We start from the raw sequence: 13,377 nt of genomic DNA on the forward strand, positions 1-13,377 counted from the left end.
TTTAAAAAATAAAAGAAACAAAATCAAACACAAATAGTTCGAAAGAAAAAAAATAAAGAGAAAAAAAATAAAAATAGAAAAGGAAAATAGATATACCGAAAAATGGGTTATTGAATCTGTTTTTTTTTTGCTTTTTTATTTCTTTAAATCGTGAAAAAGGTGGGCAGCCCCATTACAGATCTTTGAATGACTTTATAGCCATTTTTACAATATTTTTTATTTATTACTTGTGATTTCTTTCTCTAGTTTTGCAGGCAAGTGGCGATGGGACGTGCGGCGGCAGAAGCTGCGGTGGCAGGGCAAGTGGGCGACATGACCGTGGCGGCTGGTCAGCAGATGCGGCGCTAGGGTTTCTTTTCTGAAACCCTAGTTTGACTTTGGGGGATTGGGCCGGTTGTGTAGTTGGGCTAGGTTATTGGGCTAAATTAGGCTGCTGTTTTGTTTGGGTTATGTTGTGTAGGTTTTGGGTATTGGGTTTGTAATTGGTTTTTGGGCTGGGCAAATATTGGGCTGTACAGAGAACATAATTCTACTTTATGTGTTCTCATTCACTTGAATCAACTATGTGTTGGGGTAAAAAAACAATGATAAACTTTACAAAATTAAAGATAAATTAATACATAAAGATAAATAAATGATTTATCTTAGATAAATAGAAGTAATTTATCTCCTATTATATGTATATCCACAATAATTTATTATTTATAAATATTAAATATTAAATTAAAAATAATGTAAATATATATTTTTATCTTGATAGAAAGAAATAATTTATCTCCATGGATAATTACAATAATTTATTATTTATAACAATTAAATGTTAAATTAAAAATAATAATATGACGGACTTCAAATAAATAAATTTGGGTTAATTGTTTATCATATTTTAGTCAAATTGACCCCAGTATAAACATTAAATTATGCATACATTACTATAATAAATAGTGAATTGTGGCCCATATAATTTTAACTTGATTAGTATTGACATTCTTACTAGTGCAGGAGAATGTCGATTTAAATGCGCTGAAATACATTTTCATCCTATTTAAAGTTTGAGATAAGCTATAGATAGTTCCATATATTATATATATAAAAAACTTATATCATAAAAACCTATAATAAGATTAATGTTCCAAAAAAAAACCCTAATAAATAATTTAAGCATGACAATAAGAAGAATACCATATTCCATATATACCTCCTACATATCATTTATATAAAATTTATATATTATAAAGTCTTGTTCAAAACACCAATACTTAAATCTTAGCTTCAATGGAAGAGATGAAATCTTTGATTCTTCCCCATTCAGCCTCAACACTCTTCTCTTCTTCCTCACCAACCTTGGCAGTGGCCTCACACTCTGCCAATTCCTTTCCCAATGCATCCAACTCCATTTTCATTTCCTTGCAACTTCTGTATATCCCCTTTCGTTCAGCCAACATCTTCTCCTTTCTCTTTTGTGCTTCTTCAACTTCCTCACGGAGGGCAGCAAGTATTTGATCCACCTGTTTCACCTCTGTTTCGACCTCCTTATATCTGATTAGGCTACTCTCCAAATTACAAGTCATCGTCCGCTTGATAGATTCCTTGGCGGTAAGTTGATCCTTGTCCTGCACTGCTTTCGCTGCTCGGTTAGCTAGTTCTTTCAATCTTTCGTCCAAGCCCAACAACTCATTCTTTTGATCAATTGTAAGGGTGGTGGAGGAACCATCAAAACTAGCTAGGATCATGAATGCCTGCTTAAGTGGAGAAAACTTCCCTGAATCGTTAAGATTAACGGGGGTTGTATTCAAGGCTTCGTTTATTTTAGCCAGTGCTTCCTTTGCTTCTTCTTTAGAATAAACAATTCTAGAGCTTGAAAGCTCGGACTCTAAGCTAGTGAAGAATGTGTTCATGTCTTCCTCAGCAGACTCTTCAGGTTCAATGGCCTGAAATGGTGGAAAAGAAAAGCAATAATAAGATATATATATATATACGCATTAATATTAACTGATTTAGGTAACGTACCACAGTCTGGCTAGAAGACTGAGTTGGTGAAGGAGGTGTGATTTCTACTGGTTTGGTTGTAGGAGTTTTCTGGTTGTCTATGACTGCCTTAACACAATCAGCTTCCTTGGCCTTAAGTTCATCCCAATCAGTTTTGACTATAAATTCATGGGAAATAAAATCTAGAGTCTTATCAGTGCAAACGTATACTTCAACCAAGCATGCATCATTAAGGAGATAGCCTCTTTTAGGGTCGTGTAATTCAGTAAGACGTAAGAATGAAGTGAAGCCCCAATCAGCCTGCCTCGCGTTGAAACAATGGTGAGTGACTGCCAAAAACAACAGTGCCTTATCATCAACAACCAGTTCAGTACAGAAGCTGACAGACTATACGAAGAAAGGATGGCATAGATAAAATATTTGGCATCTGGACTTCAACAGTTTTGACCATACCAACTCCTCAAACAAGCTGAGCTTTAGGTAATATGAATTCGAAGCTTCCTTTATAAACCCCGAAACTTCTTCGTAATGGCTCTTCCATGCTTCATTACATTTTATATTGTCATTTGGTTCTAGTCTATCATTTCTATTTCTATGTATGCTTGTACGTGGAAAGCTCAAGCATTCCCCAATGAGACAGAGCCCCAGTTGAACATACAAAATAAATGCAAAACAGAACAAGAGGAAGCAATATCCATTGTTTTCCTAAAGCTTTGACAAATGACAAGTAACCGAGTAAATAAGAAAAAGAGTCGAATTACACAATTGGTTGACGCAGTCACTCTTAAGACCTAGCATTCAGCATATCAGTGACCCTTCCCTTATTCCTATATTATGGCTATCTTATATAGCCTCTTTAAACCCATTAAATAAGAACAAGAATAAAATGCTGATCCCTTGTTTGTACTGCGAAATTGTGATTGCTGCAACAAATAACAATATACCTTTTGTACTGGAAGTTTCACGATCAAATTGATCGATGACTCCGAGCCCGACTTGGGCATATTTAGTCCATCCGTAAGGCAAAGTAGCTGAATCTGCAACATCTAAATAAATTGACAAATGATCCACATTGTTCCCCTTGGGGAAGATAAGAACTCGCCTGCCAAATAAGTTTGTAAATCTGAGTCATAGGGAGATAAAAACTGGAAATAAAAACATAAAGCAACAACAAGAAGAAGAAGATCAAAGTTACCATTTGTAGCTATCAAATGTAAAAACTTCAGAGTAGAGCTTTTTGTCTACAAGACTGGAGAAATTCTGAATCCTCCATGTGAACTTCTTTATTTTTACATCAATATCCATATACTGAAACTTACTATCCACTGCACTCAAAATCTTAAACATTACAGAACATACATAATAATAGAAGAAAGGATTATAAGTAGAAGCTATATACCTGCCATTACGAGAGAATGTGGTGCTACCTGCAGTGCAGAAACGTGGAGGGGATGAAGATTCAAGGTTCCTTTGAGTTCCAAGTTTGTTTAAATATTGACAAGTCCTCTTCTTTTGTCAAAACTCTAGTTGACTTAAACTACTTAGCCTTTAAGCTATCCTTTATTATTTTCTTTTACTATTTATAAAAATTAATAGAAAGTTACGTAAATAATTTTTATATTTATTTAAAAAATAAAAAATGATGGCAATTCTATTAGTTGGGTCACTCAAGTATTAATATATTTCTATTTTGGTCATCTAATTTCAAACATTTTCAATTCTATCACCAAAATTATCAATGTTGATTTTTTTTTTGCTTATATGTCAAAAAAGCCCTTAAGAAAATGCAAACAAACAAAATCAATTAAGCCCCTATATTAAATTCACACTCAACTAACCTCCTATCGTTAACTAAAATAATCAATTAAGCCCTTCCAATAACAATTTCCGTCATTGACTACGTTGATATTAAAATAAATTGATGGACCAATTAAATAGTGACATGTGGCAACTTTTGGTTTAATATAATATTTTCCCTTAAAAATCATAAAAAATAAAAAATTATAAAAAGATATTAAAATTTATATAAACATATAAATATTATAAAAATATAAAAAATTAACGAAACCTATTTAAAATAAAATATATATTAGAATTATTAAAAAAAATATTAAAATTATTAAAATTGTATAAACTTATAAAAATTATAAAACAATCATAGAAACTTGAATTGTACCAATTAGCCCAAAGTCTCAAGTTTACCAATTTGAAAAAAGTCATTAGATTGGTTGACTTGGGAACTGGACGATTGAATCGATTTTTTTTATTTTTTAATAATTTTTATCAAACGAAAATTTTATTATCCAACTATTAGCATATACCATAATGAAATATCCTGACCAAGGTTTCCATAATTGAACAGCTGGTCGAGTCGTTCAAGCCATTGGTTTTACAGTTAGACTAATTCATCCAATTCAATTAAATAAAACATTAAAAATAAAAAATATATTAAAAATTTGATTCAACCATCCGGTTTCCAGGTCAACCGATCTAATGACTTTCTCCAAATTGATACCCTTATCGATTTCGGTCTAATCGGTCAAACAGATTGATCCAATCCAATTTAAGTTTTTATGATCTTTTTTTATAATTTTTATAAGTTTAAAATTGGACCTTGTTAAATTAAAAATAGATAGGGCATTTTTAAAAGACCTTGGAAAATTAAAAACAATTCGAATTGACTCAAAACCTATTAGGCTTAAAACAAATTTAGACTCTTAATTTGGGCTAATTTTAAATTTTATTTGGATTTTAAAAAAATTAATTTGGCTCTAAAAAATCAATTTGTGTTTCTAAAACAAATCAAATTGGACTTCTTTAAAAACAGATTTGACAACAAAATTTTCAAAACAAAATCCAAATAAATTTAGGTTTTGAGTAGCAAATTTAAAGAACATCAGATTGGGTTTTGAAAAACAATAAAATTGGGCCTTAGCCTTAATATCAAGCCCAAAAGGATCTGAAAACCCAAAAGGATTTTTACTTAAAATTCATTTGATTTTTGGTAAACCCACAAATGGTCACCCAACTATGCACGTGTTCTTGTTATGGTCACTGAACTTTAAAAAATTTTAATTTAAACACTGATATTTGAATTCGTTCCTGTTTTGATCAGCCACCGTTAAATTGGTAACGGTATAATAACACATTTAGTCCTCAATACTTACATATTCTAGCATTTTGATCTTAATTATAAATAATTCAATAAATTTAACCCTTCACGTTTACAAATTGTATCAATTTGATTATCAAACTTACTAATCAAAGTTTTCAACTTTTATAAATGTATGAACCCCAAAAAAGAAAAAAAAAACTTCTCTCAACTAATGAGTCGTTTTCCGAGCTAATTCTTGATACCAATAAGTTTCTCTTGAAAAAAATTTATAGTGTTAGTATTTTATAGTGTTGGTGTTGGAATAATTTTTGTTATTGTTTGGAATAATATAAATTTTTTTGGCCCTTAAACTCGGCTATTAGGTTCAGTTTTGAGATTATATCACATCATTGCTTGAAAATTAATACATATAATTCTAGGTGATAATATGGTATAACCTTAGAGAGTCGCACATAGATTTTAATAATCGAGCCAATAATTCAATTAGTCAAACTTTTGGTTCTTGATTCAATTGGTTTGTTCAGTTTAGTTGCTAGACCAATAATTACTAATGCGACATTAAACTATCGAAAATGGATAATATCCCTATTTTATAAAATCCTTTCTCTATTGTGGAATTCAAATTTTAGTTTTTAAACAAATCCCAACATTAATGTTATAAAATAAAAGAAATTTAGCTAGAAATATAAAGAAATAAAAGAATGCTATAAAAGACCATAATTGAGAACATAATTCTACTTTATGTGTTCTCATTCACTTGAATCAACTATGTGTTGGGGTAAAAAAACAATGATAAACTTTACAAAATTAAAGATAAATAAAGAGATAAATTAATACATAAAGATAAATAAATGATTTATCTTAGATAAATAGAAGTAATTTATCTCCTATTATATGTATATCCACAATAATTTATTATTTATAAATATTAAATATTAAATTAAAAATAATGTAAATATATATTTTTATCTTGATAGAAAGAAATAATTTATCTCCATGGATAATTACAATAATTTATTACTTATAACAATTAAATGTTAAATTAAAAATAATAATATGACGGACTTCAAAAAAATAAATTTGGGTTAATTGTTTATCATATTTTAGTCAAATTGACCCCAGTATAAACATTAAATTATGCATACATTACTATAATAAATAGTGAATTGCAGCCAATATAATTTTAACTTGATTAGTATTGACATTCTTACTAGTGCAGGAGAATGTGATTTTAAATGCGCTGAAACACAATTTCGTCTTATTTAAAGTTTGGGATAAGCTATAAATAGTTCCATGTATTATATAAAAAAAACTCATATTATAAAAACTTATAATAAGATTAATGTTAAAAAAAAAAAGCAAATAAATAATTTAAGCATGACCATAAGAAGAATACCATATTCCATATATACCTCCTACGTATCATTTATATAAAATTTATATAATATAAAGTCTTGTTGAAAACACCAATACTTAAATCTTAGCTTCAATGGAAGAGATGAAATCTTTGATTCTTCCCCATTCAGCCTCAACACTCTTCTCTTCTTCCTCACCAACCTTGGCAGTGGCCTCACACTCTGCCAATTCCTTTCCCAATGCATCCAACTCCATTTTCATTTCCTTGCAACTTCTGTATATCCCCTTTCGTTCAGCCAACATCTTCTCCTTTCTCTTTTGTGCTTCTTCAACTTCCTCACGGAGGGCAGCAAGTATTTGATCCACCTGTTTTACCTCTGTTTCGACCTCCTTATATCTGATTAGGCTACTCTCCAAATTACAAGTCATCGTCCGCTTGATAGATTCCTTGGCGGTAAGTTGATCCTTGTCCTGCACTGCTTTCGCTGCTCGGTTAGCTAGTTCTTTCAATCTTTCGTCCAAGCCCAACAACTCATTCTTTTGATCAATTGTAAGGGTGGTGGAGGAACCATCAAAACTAGCTAGGATCATGAATGCCTGCTTAAGTGGAGAAAACTTCCCTGAATCGTTAAGATTAACGGGGGTTGTATTCAAGGCTTCGTTTATTTTAGCCAGTGCTTCCTTTGCTTCTTCTTTAGAATAAACAATTCTAGAGCTTGAAAGCTCGGACTCTAAGCTAGTGAAGAATGTGTTCATGTCTTCCTCAGCAGACTCTTCAGGTTCAATGGCCTGAAATGGCGGAAAAGAAAAGCAATAATAAGAGATATATATATACGCATTAATATTAACTGATTTAGGTAACGTACCACAGTCTGGCTAGAAGACTGAGTTGGTGAAGGAGGTGTGATTTCTACTGGTTTGGTTGTAGGAGTTTTCTGGTTGTCTATGACTGCCTTAACACAATCAGCTTCCTTGGCCTTAAGTTCATCCCAATCAGTTTTGACTATAAATTCATGGGAAATAAAATCTAGAGTCTTATCAGTGCAAACGTATACTTCAACCAAGCATGCATCATTAAGGAGATAGCCTCTTTTAGGGTCGTGTAATTCAGTAAGACGTAAGAATGAAGTGAAGCCCCAATCAGCCTGCCTCGCGTTGAAACAATGGTGAGTGACTGCCAAAAACAACAGTGCCTTATCATCAACAACCAGTTCAGTCCAGAAGCTGACAGACTCTACGAAGAAAGGATGGCATAGATAAAATATTTGGCATCTGGACTTCAACAGTTTTGACCATACCAACTCCTCAAACAAGCAGAGCTTTAGGTAATATGAATTCGAAGCTTCCTTTATAAACCCCGAAACTTCTTCGTAATGGCTCTTCCATGCTTCATTACATTTTATATTGTCATTTGGTTCTAGTCTATCATTTCTATTTCTATGTATGCTTGTACGTGGAAAGCTCAAGCATTCCCCAATGAGACAGAGCCCCAGGTGAACATACAAAATAAATGCAAAACAGAACCAGAGGAAGCAATATCCATTGTTTTCCTAAAGCTTTGACAAATGACAAGTAACCGAGTAAATAAGAAAAAGAGTCGAATTACACAATTGGTTGACGCAGTCACTCTTAAGACCTAGCATTCAGCATATCAGTGACCCTTCCCTTATTCCTATATTATGGCTATCTTATATAGCCTCTTTAAACCCATTAAATAAGAACAAGAATAAAATGCTGATCCCTTGTTTGTACTGCGAAATTGTGATTGCTGCAACAAATAACAATATACCTTTTGTACTGGAAGTTTCACGATCAAATTGATCGATGACTCCGAGCCCGACTTGGGCATATTTAGTCCATCCGTAAGGCAAAGTAGCTGAATCTGCAACATCTAAATAAATTGACAAATGATCCACATTGTTCCCCTTGGGGAAGATAAGAACTCGCCTGCCAAATAAGTTTGTAAATCTGAGTCATAGGGAGATAAAAACTGGAAATAAAAACATAAAGCAACAACAAGAAGAAGAAGATCAAAGTTACCATTTGTAGCCATCAACAGTAAAAACTTCAGAGTAGAGCTTTTTGACTTCAAGACTGGAGAAATTCTGAATCCTCCATGTGAACTTCTTTATTTTTACATCAATATCCATACATTGAAACTTACTATCCACTGCACTCAAAATCTTAAACATTACAGAACATACATAATAATAGAAGAAAGGATTATAAGTAGAAGCTCTATACCTGCCATTACGAGAGAATGTGGTGCTACCTGCAGTGCAGAAACGTGGAGGGGATGAAGATTCAAGGTTCCTTTGAGTTCCAAGTTTGTTTAAATATTGACAAGTCCTCTTCTTTTGTCAAAAGTCTAGTTGACTTAAACTACTTAGCTTTAGGCTATCCTTTATTATTTTCTTTTACTATTTTAAAAATTAATAGAAAGTTATGTAAATAATTTTATATTTATTTAAAAAATAAAAAATGATGGCAATTCTATTAGTTGGGTCACTCAAGTATTAATATATTTCTATTTTGGTTATCTAATTTCAAACATTTTCAATTCTATCACCAAAATTATCAATGTTGATTTTTTTTTGCTTATATGTCAAAAAAGCCCTTAAGAAAATGCAAACAAAAAAAATCAATTAAGCCCCTATATTAAATTCACACTCAACTAACTTTCTATCGTTAATTAAAATAATCAATCAAGCCCCTCCGTTAACAATTTCCGTCATTGACTACGTTGACTGTTAAAATAAATTGATGGACCAATCAAATAGTGACAAATGGCAACTTTTGGTTTAATCTAATATTTTCCCCTAAAAATCATAAAAAATTAAAAATTATAAAAAGATATTAAAATTTATATAAACTTATAAATATTATAAAAATATAAAATAAACAATGAAACCTATTTAATATAAAATATATATTAGAATTCTTTAAAAAAATTAAAATTATTAAAATTATTAAAATTGTATAAACTTATAAATATTATAAAAATATAAAAAATTAATGAAACCTATTTAAAATAAAATACATATTAGAATTCTTTAAAAAATATATTAAATTTATTAAAATTGTATAAACTGATAAAAATTATAAAACAATCATAAAAACTTGAATTGGACCAATTAGCCCAAAATCGCAAGTTTACCAATCTGAAAAAAGTCAATAGATTGGTTGACCTGAGAACTGGACTATTGAATCGAACTTTTTTATTTTTAATAATTTTTATCAAATGAAAATTTTATTATCCAACTATTAGCATATGCCATAATGAAATATTTTGACCAATGTTTCCATAATTGAACAGCTAGTCGAATTGTTCAAGCCCTTGATTTTACAGTTCGATAATTCATCCAATTCAATTAAATAAAACATTAAAAATAAAAAATATATTAAAAAATTTGATTCAACCATTCGGTTTCCAAGTCAACCGATCTAATGACCTTCTCCAGATTGATACCCTTATCGATTTCGATCTAATCAATCAAACTGATTGATCCAATCCAATTTAAGTTTTTATGATTTTTTTATAATTTTTATAAGTTTAAAATTGGACCTTGTTAAATTAAAATTAGATAGAGCATTTTTAAAAGACCTTGAAAAATTAAAAACAATTCGAATTGACTCAAAACCTATTAGGCTTAAAACAAATTTAGACTCTTAATTTGGGCTAATTTTAAATTTTATTTGGATTTTTTAAAAATTAATTTGGCTCTAAAAGATCAATTTGAGTTTCTAAAACAAATCAATTTGGACTTCTTTAAAAACAGATTTGACAACAAATTTTTCAAAACAAAATTCCAAATAAATTTAGGTTTGAGCAGCAAATTTAAAGAAAATCAGATTGGGTTTTGAAAAACAATTAAATTGGGCCTTAGCCTTAATATCAAGCCCAAAAGGATCTGAAAATCCAAAAGGATTTTTACTTAAAATTCATTTGATTTTTGGGTAAACTATACAAATGGTCACCCAACTATGCACGTGTTCCTGTTTTGGATACTGAACTTTAAAAATTTTTAATTTAAACACTGACATTTGAATTCGTTCCTGTTCTGATTAGCCACCATTAAATTGATAACGGCATAATAACACATTTAGTCCTGAATATTTACATATTCTAGCATTTTGATCTTAATTATAAATAATCTAATAATTTTAACCCTTCACGTTTACAAATTGTATCGATTTGATTATCAAACTTACTAATCAAAGTTTTCAACTTTTATAAATGTTTGAACCCCAAAAAAGAAAAAAAAACTTCTCCCAGCTAACGAGTCGTTTTCTGAGCCAATTCTTGATACCAATAAGTTTCTCTTGAAAACAATTTATAATGTTGGTATTGTATAGCTTGGTGTTGGAACATTTTTTGTTATTGTTTGGGATAATATAAGTTTTTTGGCCCTTAAACTTGGTTATTAGGATCAATTTTGAGATTATGTCACATCATATCTTGAAAATTAATTTAAAATTCTATATGACAATATGGTATAACCTTAGAGAGTCACATATAAATTTTAATAATCGAACCAATAATTCAATCAGTTAAACTTTTGGTTCTTGATTCAATTGGTTTGATCAGTTTAGTTGCTAGACCAATAATTACTAATGTGACATTAAACTATCGGAAATGGATAATATCCTTGTTTTATAAAATCCTTTCTCTATTGCGGAATTCAAATCTTAGTTTTTAAACAAATCCCAACATTAATGTTATAAAATAAAAGAAATTTAGCTAGAAATATAAAGAAATAAAAGAATGCTACAAAACACCATAATAGAGAATATAATTCTACTTTATGTGTTCTCATTCACTTGAATCACCTATGTGATGGGGTTAAAAAACAATGATAAACTTTACAAAATTAAAGATAAATAAAGGAGATAAATTAACACATAAAGATAAATAAATTATTTATCTTAGAAAAAAAAGTAATTTATCTCTTATTATATGTATATCCACAATAATTTATTATTTATAAATATTAAATATTAAATTAAAAATAATGTAAATATATATTTTTTTGTCTTAGATAGAAAGAAATAATTTATCTCCATGAATATTTACAATAATTTATTATTTATAACAATTAAATGTTAAATTAAAAATAATAATATGACGGACTTCAAATAAATAAATTTGGGTTAATTGTTTATCATATTTTAGTCAAATTGGCAACACTTGCCAGGAAACCCTGAATTTTCCAATTATGGACGTTGAGCAGTAAGCATCTTTTACTACCACATTATCTGATAATGGAAGGTATTAGCAAGTACTTCTTATAATCCTTCCCCTAAACACTCAAAAACCCTGTTTTTTTTTTTTAATCCTTTTAATGTTTAAAATTTTGAGTGCAGTGGATAGCAAGTCTCAGTCTGTGGATATTAACACAGGGAGGATTGAAAATTTCTCTAGCATCCAAGACAAAAGGCTCTACTCTGAAAATTTTGTGGTTGATGGCAACAAATGGTAACTTTGATAATCTTCTTCTTGTTGCTTATGTTTTACTTGTTTCAACTGGTTGATGGCAGGCGAATTCTTATCTTTCCCAAAGGGAACAATGCGGATCATTTGTCCAATTTGAAGTAACTGTAATTGACCGATTTGATCGAACAACTTCCATTACTGAAGGTTATGTTGTTGCAGCTATCACATTTTTACTTTATTTAATGGGGGTATAGTTATTTGATTCTAAACAATGGGGTATACTTATGTGGACACATGGCTTTTGCTTTTTCCCCCTTGGTGAATTTGTTTTATTTATTTTCATACAAATTTGACCATATTATGGGAATAGTGGAATGGTTAGTGATGTTGGGGTTAAGCTAATGCTAGTTGTTAAAGGTCAGTGTGTGAACCAATTGTGTAATTCAATTCTTTTTGGTGATATTGGCATTTATTTTGTATGTTCACTTGGGGCCCTGGCTCAATGGTGAATGCTTGAGCTTTACCCATGCATACATAGAAATAGAAAATATATACTAGAATGTCAATATAAAATTGAACGAGGCATGAAATGGAACCATTATCACAAAGGAAACTTTGGGCTCATATTGGTCATAGGTTCAGAAATGGGATTGAGCTCTATGAAATCTGACCTCCCATCGATTAGCTCAGCTTGTTTGAGGCCAAATATGTTCTCCATGCCATTCTTTCTTCTTAGAATGTGTCATTAGCTTGTTTACTTGACTGGTTGATGATACACTCTTTTTCTTTTAGCAGTGGGTACGCGTGAGTTCGATATGAATGTTGCTTGGAGCTTTCGTTCATTCTTACCTCTTACTGAATTACATGACCCTGAAAGAGGCTATCTTGTCAATGATGCATGCCCACTGATAGGACTAGAGCTTTGATTTCACATGAATTGATACTCAAAACCGATTCGGATAAACTTAAGACGGAGGAAGCTGATTGTGTTAAGGCAGTCATACACAACCAGGAAACTAAAGAAACCGAACCAATAGGAATCACAACTCTTTCACCAACTCAGCCTTCTTCCCAGATTGTGGTAAGTCAGCTAAATTAGTTGTTGATATTAATGCATTTATGTATCTATATTATTGCTTTCTTTGCCGCCATTTCAGGCCATTGAACTTGAGGAGCCTACTGAAGAAGATATGAACACATTCTTCACTAGCTTTCGAGCTCCAACATTGTTTATTCTCAAGAAGAAGCAATGGAAGCACTGACTAAATTAGACGAAGCCTTGAATATGAGCCCTGTTACCTTTTACGAGTCACCGAAGCTTTCTCCACTTAAGCATGCATTCAAGATACTAGCTAGTTTTGATTGTTCCTCTACCACCCTTACAATTGAGCAGAAAAAAGAGTCGTTGGCCATGGAGGAGAGCTTGAAAGAACTAGCTGACATAGCAGCGAAAGCAGTGCAAGACAACAATCACCTTATTGCG

At 30.9% G+C, this 13,377-nt stretch overlaps 2 protein-coding genes across 2 annotated transcripts; both read right to left on the reverse strand.

The window, feature by feature from the left end:
- Positions 1-1,130: 1,130 nt before the first annotated feature.
- LOC107915719 (MATH domain and coiled-coil domain-containing protein At3g58270) lies at positions 1,131-3,527 on the reverse strand. The gene is made up of 5 exons (XM_016844852.2): positions 3,389-3,527; positions 3,185-3,314; positions 2,934-3,091; positions 2,011-2,318; positions 1,131-1,931 (listed from the first exon to the last, which is right to left on the reverse strand). Exons 1-5 carry the CDS (start codon positions 3,393-3,395, stop codon positions 1,260-1,262), a joined length of 1,275 nt encoding a protein of 424 aa, XP_016700341.1. The 5' UTR covers positions 3,396-3,527; the 3' UTR covers positions 1,131-1,259.
- A 2,875-nt stretch (positions 3,528-6,402) lies between these two features.
- On the reverse strand, positions 6,403-8,820 carry LOC107915718 (MATH domain and coiled-coil domain-containing protein At3g58270). Its single transcript, XM_016844851.2, has 5 exons — positions 8,705-8,820; positions 8,501-8,630; positions 8,250-8,407; positions 7,327-7,634; positions 6,403-7,249 (listed from the first exon to the last, which is right to left on the reverse strand). The coding sequence occupies exons 1-5, from the start codon at positions 8,709-8,711 to the stop codon at positions 6,578-6,580; spliced, it is 1,275 nt and encodes a 424-aa protein (XP_016700340.1). The 5' UTR covers positions 8,712-8,820; the 3' UTR covers positions 6,403-6,577.
- Positions 8,821-13,377: the final 4,557 nt, after the last annotated feature.

The sequence above is a fragment of the Gossypium hirsutum genome, chromosome D10 (genome assembly GCF_007990345.1).
Source record: "Gossypium hirsutum isolate 1008001.06 chromosome D10, Gossypium_hirsutum_v2.1, whole genome shotgun sequence".
NCBI lineage: Eukaryota > Viridiplantae > Streptophyta > Magnoliopsida > Malvales > Malvaceae > Gossypium > Gossypium hirsutum.

What these genes read in the sequence shown, in the direction of transcription:
- LOC107915719 (XM_016844852.2), bottom strand. An exon ending in TGAAACTTCCAGTACAAAAG is followed by an intron (nt 2,319 to 2,933) that starts GTATATTGTTAT and finishes TGTTTTTGGCAG; the next exon opens with TCACTCACCATTGTTTCAAC. An exon ending in AGTCTTCTAGCCAGACTGTG is followed by an intron (nt 1,932 to 2,010) that starts GTACGTTACCTA and finishes CCACCATTTCAG; the next exon opens with GCCATTGAACCTGAAGAGTC.
- LOC107915718 (XM_016844851.2), bottom strand. An exon ending in ACTGTTGATGGCTACAAATG is followed by an intron (nt 8,408 to 8,500) that starts GTAACTTTGATC and finishes CTTATTTGGCAG; the next exon opens with GCGAGTTCTTATCTTCCCCA. An exon ending in TGAAACTTCCAGTACAAAAG is followed by an intron (nt 7,635 to 8,249) that starts GTATATTGTTAT and finishes TGTTTTTGGCAG; the next exon opens with TCACTCACCATTGTTTCAAC.